This window comes from Camelus bactrianus, chromosome 3, assembly GCF_048773025.1.
Source record: "Camelus bactrianus isolate YW-2024 breed Bactrian camel chromosome 3, ASM4877302v1, whole genome shotgun sequence".
Lineage (NCBI taxonomy): Eukaryota > Metazoa > Chordata > Mammalia > Artiodactyla > Camelidae > Camelus > Camelus bactrianus.
In genome coordinates, this window is record NC_133541.1 from 37319341 (window position 1) to 37334604 (window position 15264).

Sequence of the window (15264 nt, forward strand, 5' to 3'; positions counted from 1 at the left end):
TGTCAAGAATGTCTATAGCAGCTTTATTCTTAAAAGTCAAAATTGAAAATAACTCAAATATCCACCCAGAATAAAATGGGTAAACAATTGTTGTACATTTATACAAAGGAATTTTACACGGTAATGAAAAAGAACAAACTATAGTTACACGTAACAACATGAATTAATCTTACAGACAATGTTGAGTAAAAGAAACCAGACAAAAATTTACTGTGTATGATTTACTGTATGATTCTATTTATCGGAAGGTTGGCAGATGGCATAACTAATCCACGGTGACAGAGGTTAGAATAATGGAGAGGTTTTGACTGAGTAGGCACAAAAAACAGTCTTTTGGGGTGAAAGAAATTTTCATATCTTCATCTGGATGATCTATCCCTATGATCTTGATCTTAATCTATTCATAAATTAAACATTCATTGAGCTACACACTTAAGATTCATGTGCTTTACCATATGTGAATTATTATTCAATAAAAATTTTACATTACAAAATTTAAAAATTAGTTGTAGCAAAGGCTTCTGTTTTGTGTATTGTCTATAAGCACATTTTTTCTTTACTGAAACCATATTCCAGATTTCCACCAAACCTAACAGCAGTAAAAGATCTACTGCTATTTTTCTTAAATGAGATTCCTTGTTCACACACCAATACCAAGTGAGAGGAGTGATCTTTGGTCATGTCATAGTGTCATGAGATTATTAAGACAGAAGTAACCAGATCAGAATGGTGGGGGATGCTGGAAATGAAACGGTCTCACCATTTTGCTCCTTTCCCTGCTAAATTTTTTCTTATAATTTATACCTCGCTAAATAAGAAGATCAAATGAAAACCATTATCTTACAGAAGAAAAGTATGTATTGCAAGAAAGTATCATATTTGCAGCTTTTGGTGAACTAAAATGTTGTAAGGCAAGAATTACTAGCACTACCAAGCAGATGTTCTGAGTTAACAAATGGAAAAGAACAGAATATATTAGCAAACTAAAACTAGTTTGGCAGGAGAATCCTAATGCCCCTTGTATTTACTATCCTGCTTTTCAATTACCAAGGCTTTTGTTTGTTTTATGGGTTCTTTTTTTTTTTTTTTTTTTTTGAGGCATGATGTTATGAGTGTGTGTATGTATTAGTAAAAACCATTTATGACAAAGCAAATAAATCAATCAACATTTGTTATCTGACACATGCAAAGCATTCTAAAGGGTACTAAAAAATATGACATATGCTCCCTCAGCTCCTCCATTTAATTGTCTGGGGAAGAAATAAGCATGTTAAAACTTGGATAAACAAAGATTCACTTAGTATTAAAGGTTTTTTAAAACAACGAGAATAGTATATTAATACCAAGTAGGTGATACAGACTGATGCCATGAATTCAAACCCAGGTAACAACTTTTGAAAACACTTCCTGAAGAGGTTAAGACTTATATGGAGGTGCATAGAAAAGGAAGAAAGGAGGAGGAACTCCAGCAAATGCACAAGGCAGGACATCACAAGACTTAGCCTGGGAGTAACATAGGAGGTGAGTGAGGATTAATATTAAGGAGATAGAACAGTGGCCTGGTCAACCTTGAATTCAGAAACCTTAGCAGTTATCAAATCCAAATTCCTATTCTTGCAAATGGTGTGACATACCCAAGGTCGCTTCATCAGTCTATGGCAGAGCCGACTTAAGTCCAGGTCCCCTAACTTCAGGTTCTGTGCTCAGAACTCCAAGGCTGAGGCCGAGGGAGTTAGGTAATGGGGAGTCATAGAGAGTGTATGAGCAGGGGACTGGGAGCATCAGCACAGTGCTTTTAGAAACTTAACTCACAGTGGTGTGGAGACTCAAGAAGAATAAAGACAGGAAAACCAATTAGAAGGCTATTACAATAGACTGGTGGTCAGGTATTCAAGACAAGACTAGGGTGAAACAAAAGAAGAGAGAACAAGGGGTAAACTGAGTACACAGGGAGCCGAATAATCAGGAGCTGCCTGAGTGATGGGATGACCAGGATAAGGATGAGACCATGAAGAGGGGAAAGGGAGTCCCACGGAAGACCTCATTTTGAGAGGAAATAATATGCATGCTAAACATAGAGTAGAACTTTAATCAGTATCTTTCAAGTGAATAAGTTGTGTTTTTAGTGTATTGAGTTTGAGCTAAAGACAGAAAGGAATCGCAATCAAAAACGAAGTATCTAGAAGCAGACAGAAATACGAGGCTGGAGCAGTGATGACTGCATCTCTGACAAGGAAGAGACAGAGAGGAAGAAGAAAAGGGGAGGAGGAGGAAGAGGAAAGGAGGAGGGTGGCAGAGAGAGAAGAACAGAGCCAAAGACCATGTCTGGGAAGTGCAATGGGTGGAAGCAGAGCAAATGAAGCAACCTGAGGAGGAGAGGTCGGGGAGCAGGCATTCACTTCACGAAACCACACCATCTCATTTGAGCCTCATAACAACGCCATGGAGAAGGCAAGGCTGGTATCACTATCCTTGCTTAGAGATGAGGAAGCTGAGGCTGAGAGGGGCTGAGGGACTGACTGCAATTCCACACACAGGCTGTGCCATCAGCCGCAGCAGAAAACACATGGGTCTGGTCTGGACTCAAAGCCAAGTGCAGCACTCTGCCTCTGTGGCCTGTGGGAAGACAGAAAGACAGTTCACGTTCCATGTGACAAGGGCTGCTGAGGACTGGGAATCAACCTAAGCAGGGGCCATGAATCCCATCCCAGGATAAAGGGCTTCTCCAAAGACCTGCCACACTCAGGGCTGGCACTCCCACTGGTGGACTCTGGGCCACACCCTAAAGTGGCGAGGATGGGTTTCACTGTTTCTCCCTCAGGGCACAACCCCCTTGTGTTGGTTTCCTAAGGCTGCTGTAATGAACTACCACAGACTGCATGGCTTAAGATAACAGAAATGTATTCTCTCACAGTTTACGGACCAGAAGTCCAAAATCACGGAGTTGGCAGGGCTGGCCCCTCTGGAGGCTCTGGGGGAGATTCTATTCCTCACCTCTTCTGGCTTCTGGCCATCCTTGATTTGTGGCTACATCAATCTAGCCTTGGTTTCTGTGGTCACATTGCCTCTGCTTCTGTGTGTCTGTTCTCACTCTGTATGTCTCTTATGAGGACACTTGGTATTGGATTTATGTTCTATCTGGATAATTTAGAATGATCTCATCCCAAGATCTTTAATTTAATTATATCTGCAAAGACCCTTTTTCCAAATAAGGTCACATTCACAGGGTCCGGGAATTTGATGTGGATACCTCTGGGGGGCCATTTTCTAGCTCACACTCCCCTCATTCCCTGCACCATTATTAGTTCTATCTCCTCTAATCCACCAACACCCACATATCACCATGGCTGTGCTCCTACCACGCACCCCATCCCTCTTCTCATCTTCCCCTGAAAGTCATCCCTTTGGGACCTAAGTTTCAAGAAGCCAATCAAATAAAGTGATGCAACCTAATGGGAAAGAACCCAAAAATCTGTCCCACAAGGCAAACATGAGTGTTTCATATGGAATTTGGGGGACAGTACCCCTCTTTCTGTTGTCTAACTGATGAATTCTCAAAGATCATTCCATGAAACAATAGTTCTCTATGAGGTTGATAGGTATTAAAAATGAAAAGAACCTTTAATGTTCATGTTAATTTGGGAGATCCAAGTTAAGAAAGTTAAACAGGATTCCTTATTTCAAGACTGCTATATGCATTATAAATATTTGGGAGAAGAGGCTAAAATAGGCAGCATTTCTGAAATGTATTTGACCAGAGTCCTTTTGACTTGAGCATCTCAAGCAACTAGTGTTCCTTGGAAAAATACTTTGCAAAACCTATCCTAACCCAACAATGACTTTCAAAACTTCGAAAGCTTCGAAGTCTTCAGGCCAAAATAGACAAGGCTGACCCACAGAGGAAGGCTGGGAGGATGGGGGAAAGAAGGAAATTGGATATGTTTTTGAGTGGGTTGGTGTCTAGGGGCACAACTAAAATCAGAATAGGTGGGTGATCACCTCCTTATTGGAACTGTACTGCTCACAACTCAACTGAGAGCTGGAATTTCAGAAATAATCTTGTTCTATGATGCACTATTACATTCCCAAAGGAGACATTTCTTAGACACTCCAAGCTTTTTCCATCTACACATCACTCCCAGTGCTCTCTTTCATGTGTGCTTACACACACATACACACACACACACGCCCCCAAGGGGACATGGGATTGGCCCTAGGCAGATTGGTGCATATAAATTTTTTAATTTATAGATACAATGCAGCCCTCTTATTTTGCAGATGAAGAAAAAAATTAAGAATATTAAACACCCTGTTCAAGGTCACACAGCTAGTTAATGGCAGAGCCGGAACCAGAATCCAATTCAATGCTTTAACCATTTAGATCACACTCCAAAGCCAGAGAATAGAAGAATCTCTTTTTCTATTGAAGGTTGCTGTCCATTATTTTTTAAATGAAAAATTTAAAAATTAAAGCCATATAAAGGGACATCAACCTAATTTAGTTAGGATAAATATAGACTAATGTACTAAGACTTTTTGAGAGGGGAGGCATGGGAGGTAATTAGGTATATTTATTTATGTATTTATTAATGGAGGTACTGGGGATCGAACCCAGGACCTCATGCATGCTAACCATGCACTCTACCACTGAGCTATACCCTCCCCTCTTCACTTCTAAATTAAACCTAAGAAAGAAAAATCTATTCAATAAATATAATTGGTGATAAATACACTTTCATTCTTTATTGTGGTTTGTTGAGATGACAAGGAAGGAAGAAGAGAAAATGGAAAAAGAAATAATAGAGGGGAGAAAATCCCAAATCTTTTACAGAGTAGACTTTGAAAAATATCTTGACTTAAAAAGTGAACAGCTACTTCCAGACCTTGTTAGGAAAATGGTGTCTGGATTGGAAACAAAATCACACCTGAAATACTCCTCTCACATTCGTGACAATCTTAGTTTACTAGTGAGTGGGAAACGCCCCTTATCTCAGACAAAGGTCCTCTTTTAGGATCTACATCCCTATGTTCCAAGAGTACTGTTCCAGAAAGCACTGAAAGCTTTGTTTTCTTTATGCAGCTATAACCATAAATGAGACCGCATATTAATTCACATGCTCTGAACTGACAAAACCAAGTCAAAGGACAGATCGCTCATAGACTAGAAAGCTACCTCTGCTGCTTCAAAGCTTAGAAATTACAACTCTTGGGGGCATAGGAGAGGGAATTAAAAGGTATCTTTCTTCTGCAGCAGGTGGGTGAGGCTTCTTTAAATAAAAATTTCCCCCAGAGAATTATGACTATGGGCATGACCATAATCTAGAAGAGCTTTTTCCCAAACTTTTTACCACAACCCAGAGTAAAAACTACATTTAATTTGGTGACCTCGTACATAGTCACGTATATGTACTGACGACTGTAACAATTTTCACAAAATAATACCTATGTTTCCATTTTTCCATTCTGTACTATTATATTTCTTTCTTAAAAATACTGATCTTGACCCACAATGGAAACGTTGACTAAGATCTCAGCAGTCTCATAACATGCAGCAGTGCCCCCTGAAGTGTGTTCATGAAGCAAGCACCTCAAGATGCTCCCATACAAAGATTTCCCAAATGGGTTTGTGAAACAATGAGTGCTATAACCTCCTCTTGGAGATTCACAGTACATATAATGTATCTAAGACTTTGAGATGTCCTTAGGGAAAAAAAGTTGTTCTTGTTCAACCCAGAATTTCCAAATTTATCTGACCACATGGTGTGTGTTTGTATAACAACCTTCCTGCTAAACACTTTTGGGAAATATTGTATATAGAAGAAACTAGTGGGTTAGAGATGGAAAGTAGTGTCTAAGAGTTCAAAAGTAACTGCATCTTCTTCAACCATTAACATCTAAAGAGAAGGAGAAAAGGTTAAATGTACTCTTTGGATTTGTTGTCTAATATCAATGAAAAAATTCACAAGGAATTAAACTAAGAAACATATAATTTGTTAAAGCCAGAGAAACACGGAAATACACTGATAAGTACATTCTTTATTCCAAGCATCAGCAAATTGATTCACGTATTTATCAGTGCACCCACCTAGCTGAAGAACCCTGTCTAGCTCCTAGAATTGTAATTTTATAAAGTGGGTTTTAATGCTTGATTTAAATAATTCTCTAAACTGAAAAGGTCCAGTGAATTGCATGTCTTATGATCAAAAATATGCAAAGGATCAACTTGTGCTCCTCCTGCACTCATGCCGGCCATTGAAGTGGCTCTGACAAGAGCTGTCTGTATTTTTATTTACCAAGTCACACAGTATAACAGCTGAAGGACATAAAATCATTTTGAGGCTAACCAGAGCTCCAGCCAGGCTGACCAGCAGAAGCAGGAAGTCTTTCTGTTAAGGGTGTTTTGTTGTTGCCAAATAATGTTCTCAGAATCTCCAAAGAGAGTCATGGTATCATTGCTACCTAACATTTTATGTATTTGGTTTTTATCTGTCTCCTTCCACAGAAGTGTAGGCTCCATGAGGGCAAGCATATTATTGTTTCTCTGGTTCACCTGTATATCCCCAGCACCCCAATTTAAGTATAGATGCTTAATAAATAAATGTTGAATAAATAAATTCTGAGGATGACCAGAAGACAAGTTGAGTGGCAAGAAGAAGAAGATAGGATGTGTAATTGGAAGTCTACATGAGAGTGGATACCAGTGCTCTGTTTCTTCATCAACCAGCACTTTTGCCTGTCTGTTTCCCAGGGCTAGGTAGAAGGAGAGACTGCTCACCCTCATGCCCTGTAACATTTCAGATTGCACCCAAGAGCAGTTAAGACTCTTGAGGACAAGGCCTGGTTCTTAATCTCCATCACGGAGTCTTGCTCTCAAGAAGTTGCCAGTAAAAGATGATAGAACTACAACAAGAAAGAACAGCCCTGAAAAGGCAGGGGCTCCCCAGAATCTCACACTTTGGAGTGGTCTCCCCACAGAGAACAATGCCTCACCCTTTCCATATTTCCTCACCTCCCATGCATTTCAGCACTGCTGGTTCTTCTTCAGAATAGGGTAAAATGAGTTATAATGCTAACTTCACAGTTCAGAAACACAGTTTAAAACCTGTCCCTAATAATCACTGCATCATCCATATGCATATGAAAGAAGACATGACAGTTATCACTGGCGAACAATCTTGGTCAAATTCAGGAACACTCATGTATACACTCCCTGAGGTGTGACAGGTGAAAGCCTTTTTCCTCCGATGAAACGTACACTCCAAGGAACCGGATGGAGACAACCTTCCACTCGTGGCTGTTTCCGCAAATAGCAACTCACTTTGTAACAGGCACGTGGCATTTTACTTACCTATTTACTTACCAAAAAATCCACCAGACCTGTCCAGAGCAGGACAGGCCCACACAGTTATATCATTTTTAGGAGAACCTTGGCCAGTTGCAATCTCCTTTGTCTTAGGAAGCCAGATGAGGGAACAAATCTGTAATAATGACCCCAAAAATACAGAAGTATGACAATTTCTGATTCATTATGAGTACATGTTAAACTGATTCTAAGCAGTCTGCTCTGTCCATATCCATCCTCCAGTCCACACATGGGGTAAGGGTATTAGAGAAATTACATTAGTTCTAGGAAAATGTATCCCAAGGCAACAAAAGACTAAATACACAAATAGGCTTAGGAGCAATGAACCTACAAATTTAAGTGGACTATGATCATTATCAGGAACAGACAGATTGCTCTGTTTCATAGTCAAAGTCAAGAAGGAAGGGAAATGCAAAAAAAAAAAAAAAAGGCTAAAAGGATATACAAGTTAAACAAGTTAAATTAACTTTCAACTCACAGATGAGGAGGTTTTATAGAAAGAAATTCTTAAGAACTGAAATTCCTATGGACTCAGCAGGTAAAGAGAGGTGTGCTCTATCATAAGTAATTTTCACAAGATTCTAGACAATCAGAATCAATGTAAACTCCAGAGGAGACCTTTACCTGTGAATTTGTACTTGGGGTCTGGATGCTCTGCCCAGTATTTATGTCCAGGATGTGTAAGTGTCCATCCTTCATTCCTCCTCCAACAGCAAGGACTTCAGGCTGCCAGGGACACCAGTCCATGGCCTTTAAAGTTCAAAATAATCACACAGTCAGGTCAGCCTTGGAGAAAGTGAGCTCAAGAATGTGATGCATGCTGCTAAGGCGAAGTGCCAGAGGTCTGCACCCATTGCAGCCCTCCTGGGCCTCTGATCCCAGGGCAGGAGCTACTGCACTCTCCAGAGACTACTTTTCTCAGAGACTAGAAATCACCTATTTGTGCCTTCTTCAAATTCAGATAACAATTGCAAATATTTCAAACACAGAAAAATAATACAACAATATGAAAAACTACATCCAACACATCCCATGGGGCAAAAATCTGCTGCTAGAGTAGTTGACACGTGCCCCTAGAATCTGATTATGAAATGCAGTCTTTCTGTGGTTTGTCTCCCACGTCCTCAGGTTCTAGGTCAGAGAAGGGAATAAGCAAGAATAGAGAGCTATACATGCTTGCTCGCAACTCAAAAAAAATCTCATGTATTTCAAATCCTAATACACTTTAAAAAATAAAATTGCCTTTTCTTTGTTTAGTTATAAGTTATTATGCTAATTCTGGAAAACAGAATTTAATATTACACATTTATATTGATAATCAAAGTGACTAGTAACAATAACTTTAAAGAACATTTTAACAACTATTTCAGTTACATTTATCTGTATATCCTTATCAATCATCCTGACAACTGTTCTTATTTTTGCATATTATCTTCTATATGTAAAAGTATTTTATAAAGTATTAAACACAATGTATATAATATTTTATCTTATCTGTCCATTGTTTTCACTTATATAAACAGTTTTCCATATTTAACATATTTTTCATAATGATCATTTTTAATAATCCCACAGGAAATCCTATCATGTTATTGTACTCTAATGTTTGTTCTATGCTGGACTCAGGTTGATTTTTTTTTTTTTTTTTTTTTGTCTTATTTTGGTTTGGTTTGTATTGGGTTGGGTTGAGTTTTTTGGAGAGAAGTGAAATTTTTGGTGTGTTTTTGTGTTTTTGTTGTTTGCTTTTGAAAAAGATTACTATAATAAATATATTCTGGCATATGCCTTTTATTTCTGATATTTTATTTTTAAAGTAAATTCCAAGCTTTATAAGTGCTGATAGAGTTTTCCAAATAGTTGTAACTTTTAACAACACCAGCGTCAAGTGAATACACTAATTACATCCTGAGTTTAGGCTTACTTGGAGTTAAAAATTAATTCTCCCATCCCACATGCCCTTCTAGAACTTTGCCAAAAGCCAGAACTGCTCAAAAGACTCCTTCCCAAAGTCTGACCCACAGGAAACATAAAAGACAATAAAATGATTGCTGTTTTAAGCTACTATGTTTGGGGATAATTTGTTACATAACAATAGATAACCAGAATAAATATCATAAATAGAAAACTTAGACAATGAAATGTGGTTGTAGTTCATACAAGAAAGACAATGAAGAATACTAATCAGCCAACCTACACTCAGACCTAAGGGCCATGGCCTTATATTGTGAATAAATGTTCAATTTAACTTTCAGTTGAAATAAAAGTTGACAATATATCTGTATCATGTCATGGCTACCTGCCTTAACTGTCTTTTTTAAATAACCATTCAGCCACACCCTGACTAGGCTGGATAAGAGAGCTATTTCAGGGAACACAGAATTTTGCATACAATTTGAAGAGGCTCAGAAATTCTGACTCCTTGGACCCGTTTTATCATAGGATGCATATTAGTATTTTTTATTTTTATTAAGTAATCATTTCCTTCAATACCCTACTTCCAATTAGCTTTTACTATAAACAAGCTATTTGGGCAAAACTAGAAGCTCCACCATGAGAGGAATCACACAGACGTCAGCCTCTGAAGTTCGCTCCTGCTATACTAATTGGTGACAGTGAGTGTGAAAACATTTACACTAGTGACCGTTCTGTGATTCCACAGGCCGTCGCTGCCACAAGGCTCTGCTTGCTCAGGTTTCCAGAAACTCTTAGTTCAATTGACTGTATTTCTGACAACAGGGCATCTAAGAATGGAAGCAGGTCTCTGCAGGAGGCCTTTTGTCTTGTCCCTTTAGAAAGCTCTATTTCAACTAACCTTTACCCCAGAGGCCTCCATGCTTAACTGACCTCCAAGCCCAAGCACACCTCTCACCTTTTGATCACACAATGCCTCCCCTAACGTGTTGATTCTTTTCTTAGAATAAAGCCACTGTTCCTTTTCCAGTCAGCACTTGCCTCTCAAGTTCTGGCTCTCAAGTGGTGAGCAGCTGAAACTGAGTTCAGTAACAGGAAGGTTTTGCTTGGCTTGGGTTTTTCACCTGTTGATTTTTTGTTTTGCTTTATTTTGGTTTTGTATTTTGTTTGTAGGCAAAGTATTTTACATACATCTTCCCTAGATTTTTTTTATATCATCAATTATGGGAATTTGGACTTAAAATTATTCTCCATGTCCCATGGATATTAAAAACCACAAACCAGTGCTACTAGGCCAGTACAATGCAGTAGCAGCAGGCTCTGTATATTCCACCCTATAGTAGGAAACTCTGTGATAACTTTTAAGCTCTCATCCTAATAAGTCTCCTTATAGTCAATAAAATAGAACCATTTCTTTGCTCTATGAATAGTAAGTATTCTGGGACTACACAGGACAAGGCATAAATCTGTGGTACCAAAGGAAGGAAAGTATGGACTTTGTCCACTAGAAATAATAATTTCAAGTACAGAGAAATAAAAAATGATGAGGCAGAACATGCTGGAGTATTGGTTTAACTCTACAGTACACTTCCTCCTTCTTCTGGCAATGGGTCTCCTTTCTTGGATATGAGCTCAAGAGCCAGGTGTGTTCAGTCAGTGTGCCCATCTCTCTGGCCACAGTTATCAACTGAGAGATGAGAACATGGCCAAAGCCAGACCAGAGTCCTGCCTGGGACTTTTCTACCAGTGTTAAAGGGAATAATGGTTTCTTATTTAGCTTCCATCTGGGAGAATCTGAATCTGAAGCTGCCAAGAGCCATCGTGCCCACAAAATAGAGTCCGAATGAAGAATCAAACTAAACAGACGAGCAGAGCCAAGAGCCAAAAAGACAGGACCCTCGTGATACAATTTAAGGTCCTACATCCAGCCAATGTTTGAAACAGCTGTATGCACCCAGGACGCCTCCAATACACGAGAAAATATATTTACTTTTTTGCTTAAGTTCAAGCTTGATTTTAGTTTCAGTCACTTACAATGAAAAAACTCTGACACATGGTGAGGATAAACAGAGCTGTGTCTCAGGAGAGTGGTAGCAAAATCCAAAACAAATCCTGAGGGAAGAAAAACCTCACAGTACTGGCTTAATGGCTTTGTTTTCATGTGTGAAGGACACCCAGTGGTCTCTGAATAAAGAGAAACCTTGTTGGATTTCTTACCTTGACTGCCGTAGGTTGGGGTATGACTTTCAGTGGGTGACCCTGCGCATTCGTGCCTGGATCGTGGGGCCATATGGTCAGCTGCCCGTCGCTGCAGCCACTGGAAAGCAGCCTGCCATCTGGTGCCCACTTCAGGGCACACACAGCTTGCTTATGGTGAAGTGTTCCAACGTGGTGCTGGGCTGCCCGAACATCGTGGTGATACACACGGCCCAGTCTCGACCCACTGCAGAGGTAATGGGGCAGGTTTATAAGCCCTATTGCTACATGAGCGCTTGAAAACATGAAGGGAAGTACTGTTTAAAATACTGAAAGACCCCTTAAGACAGATTCAAAATGCAGACATCCCTTGAATTCATAAGGTTGAGTATTCTGCCTGAGTGATTCTTCTCACAAGTGAAATAGATTTGTCTGGCAGTTTAAAATCCGGATATTGAAAAGATGGATATCTCTAATGGCTTTAATATGATGCAGGTAGGCATGAAGAAGATACATTTAGAAGCTTATCATATTTTCCCAGGTAGTAGTTTATGTACTGGACCTAGGAAATAATACTTTCTGAAATTCAGAATATTTCATATTATCTCAATGAAATCTCATATATATAAATATTAGATATAGAAATGTATTATTTCCTTTTTCTATTAATCTACAGATCTACCATTAGTTTGCTAGTGCTACTAATATCTAAAGACTATAAAACTATCTGAATGTCACAACAAACTGCCATGATTCAGAATCACTGGACGGTGTCTCTACTTCCAGTGATTTGGATCCAAATGATGATAAAGATCCTATCACCCCAAAATAATGAACTTTTTCTGCATGAATTAAATTTTCTCCAAGGAGAAAGTAAATAACTGCCTACGATTATTTCTGAAATTTCTCAAAGACCAGTATCATATTTCTAAACACTACTCAGGCACAGCACCGAACAGCATTCTGATGAATATGGACTCTGCAGCCAGAGCACCTGGCTCCAAAGCCTGACTCTTCCCCTTATACTAACTCTGTGACCTCAGGTTAGTGTTTCCGTTTACTCCTCAGAAAAAGAGGATGGGGGTGGGCGGTGGAGAGATACCACTTCACAGTGTTACTGCAGGGATTAAAACACAATTATACACATAAAGAGTTACTTCAGTGACTGGCAGATAGTGTTCCAAAACTGTTAGCTGCTGTTATTATAAGAAAGTATTTGTTCATATTCATGACACTAAGCTTAAACAATGCAGATTGTAAAAGTATAGAACTGACCTGACTGCAAAAACTTCTCAGGGTAAATATTTAGTCCCTTACAAGGCATTTTGCTTAAGCAGTTTTACATCTGGCCTATAATCACAAGGTATTAAAATTTCAAATTTACAGCTGAGCCACTTAAAGAAATTGTAACAGGCTTCAAAATTTATTTAACTTAAATCTACCTTAAGAAAAACATTGTGAAGATGAATAGCTATTATTGAACATACATTTAGATCAATTACGTAGGCTCACAGGGATAAGTCACTTAACTTTTCTAGTCAAAAAGAAGCAGTTAGATTACTAAATCAGTAGTTCTCAAAAGTGATGAAGCCTCAGCATACTTGGGAAATTAGAAATGCACATTGTCAGCGCACCTGCAGACCTGCTGGGTCAGACATCCCTCGAGTGAGGGCAGCAACCTGGGTGCTAAGGAGCCCTCCTTAAGGTATTTCTGGCAAATGCTCAAGTCTGAGAATCACTGAATGGTTAATCTATGAGCTTCCTTTCAGCTCTAACCTCCGCAGGTCTGTGAACTGGAAAAACACCCTCAGAAAGCTTACCATGTTCCAAATCAGTGACACTGATAGCAATAAATACTAATTTCAACTAAATATCCTTCTAGTAGGCATTACTTGGCACAGAGAAAGTTTTTGCTCAAACAGTTTTACATTTCATCTGAACAATTTAGTGAATCCTGAACTTTACATTCCAGTACTAGCGCATGCTGTAGGCACACAGCCACCGTGGTACACATGACCACTGGACCACTTATATCACCAGAAGATCTGAATATCTGAAAGGTAGGATCATAACTGATACTAATAATGTCTGTTTTGTGGGGAGTTTGGGGTTTTGGTTTTAAATATAATTCTGTTCACTCAGCACTCGTAATCAATTGGTGATACAAATATATTTGGTTCCAGTAAGATGCTGCTCACCTGCTGAGGATATAGTGATTCCAGCTCAGAGCCCCAACCACTGACAAATGACCAAGCATATTTCTCAGCCGCTTTTTAGTTACCACATCCCACAACTGAAAAAAAATGAACAAGCACAGTTATGTAGCATTGACATTTTTACAACCCACTGTCTTCTCAAGGCCCTGATAGCCAACTGATGCTGACATAGCCAGTCCTTGAGCTAAGTGAAAGCTCAGCACCGCTAACCCTGGTCAGCCGTTCTCAACGCTGTCTGCACATTAGGATCTCCTAGGGAGCAAGCTCTGGATGCTGGCCATTCTGATTTAATGGTAGAGCCTGGCGGTAGAGCCTAGGGATATGGCGTTTATTTTAAAGTTCCCCAGGTGAATTCAATGAGCAGCCAAAGGTGGGAATAATTATCACACTTCTAGTTTCTTCAAATTGTGGGAATTCCAAACCTGGAAATCCACCTACAGTTGCCAACGAAGAAAATTTGGATGCCTAGACACTTTCTAGAGTCAGGAATTCCATTTGTTGCTGAAAGACTCCTTTCCTCCTAGCTATGAATGACATTCTGACCATATAAGGAATGAAAACTTTGGCGGAGGAAGAAATCATGACATGACCCTTGTAAGTATCCAGTATCATTACAGAGATGAGAAAGCTGTAAGAACCATCTGTGGAACCTCCAAACTCATCCAACTCCTGAACAATATTATTTACATTGTTGCTAATAAAAAATAATAGTAGTAATGATACATGAGGAATTAGATAGATTTTGTGGAAACTTGGAGAACTTATCAGAAAAAAAACTCACTCATTTTAAGTAACTCTACTCCTGATCACAGCTTAAGGTAAGAAATGAGAATCCTCTTCTCTCCAAAGTCCTAAAACTGGGGATTTTATAAGTTTAACTTTAGTTTGAGAGAAAGGACTTAAAAAAACAAAACAAAGCAAAAGGAAATGTGACAGAAAGAAAGATTTTCTGGAAAAACAAAGCAGAGTATGCCTACATCCTCATTAAATGCCATTCAGAAAAGATATGACCTCTTATTTCCCATTGCTTCAAATACCACACCTACTATAGTTTCTTTATTTTATATTAACCTGTTATTGGAAGTGAGTCTTAGTTATCTAGCAGTTATACAGAACACATTATGAGAAAGGAAAAACTGTCCAGTACCTGTACTTCCCCCTCGCTGGTGCCAACTGCCAGGCAGTTTCCTTCTTTTATCCAGGACACAGAAGACACATAGTTACAAGTGAGACTTAACTCTATATTCTCAATCCCATTGTGGTCTTCCCCACTCCAAATGTATATAGAAGATCCAAGGGCTATAGCAACAAGATTTTGAAAATTCCAGTCTAGGACATTCAGATCTATAAGAGAAGAATTTCAAATTAGGGTGATTATACAGCCAAATAAAAATATTTTCAAATAAACAAGTTTATTTATAAGTAGAGGAGAAAGATTAATACCTTCCCCATGGTCAGCTGGACAACAGAACCATGGATCCAAGATCATTAGACATTCAAAAATGAACACTGAAATAGAATCTTGTATCAAGATACACAATCTAATAAGCAGTAACACTTAACATTTACACTCAGATA

At 38.9% G+C, this 15264-nt stretch overlaps 1 protein-coding gene across 1 annotated transcript in view; it reads right to left on the bottom strand.

The window, feature by feature from the left end:
* The window catches only part of CDC20B (cell division cycle 20B), a 54676-nt gene continuing 39412 nt past the window's right edge, over positions 1-15264 (bottom strand). Inside the window, exons 7-12 of the mRNA XM_010966290.3 lie at positions 14834-15030; positions 13669-13763; positions 11492-11717; positions 7988-8113; positions 7361-7478; positions 1-2616 (exon numbers count right to left, since the gene is read on the bottom strand). Coding sequence (XP_010964592.1) covers positions 2477-2616; positions 7361-7478; positions 7988-8113; positions 11492-11717; positions 13669-13763; positions 14834-15030 — 902 coding nt within the window. The 3' untranslated portion in view covers positions 1-2476. The remainder of the gene's footprint in view (positions 2617-7360; positions 7479-7987; positions 8114-11491; positions 11718-13668; positions 13764-14833; positions 15031-15264) is intronic.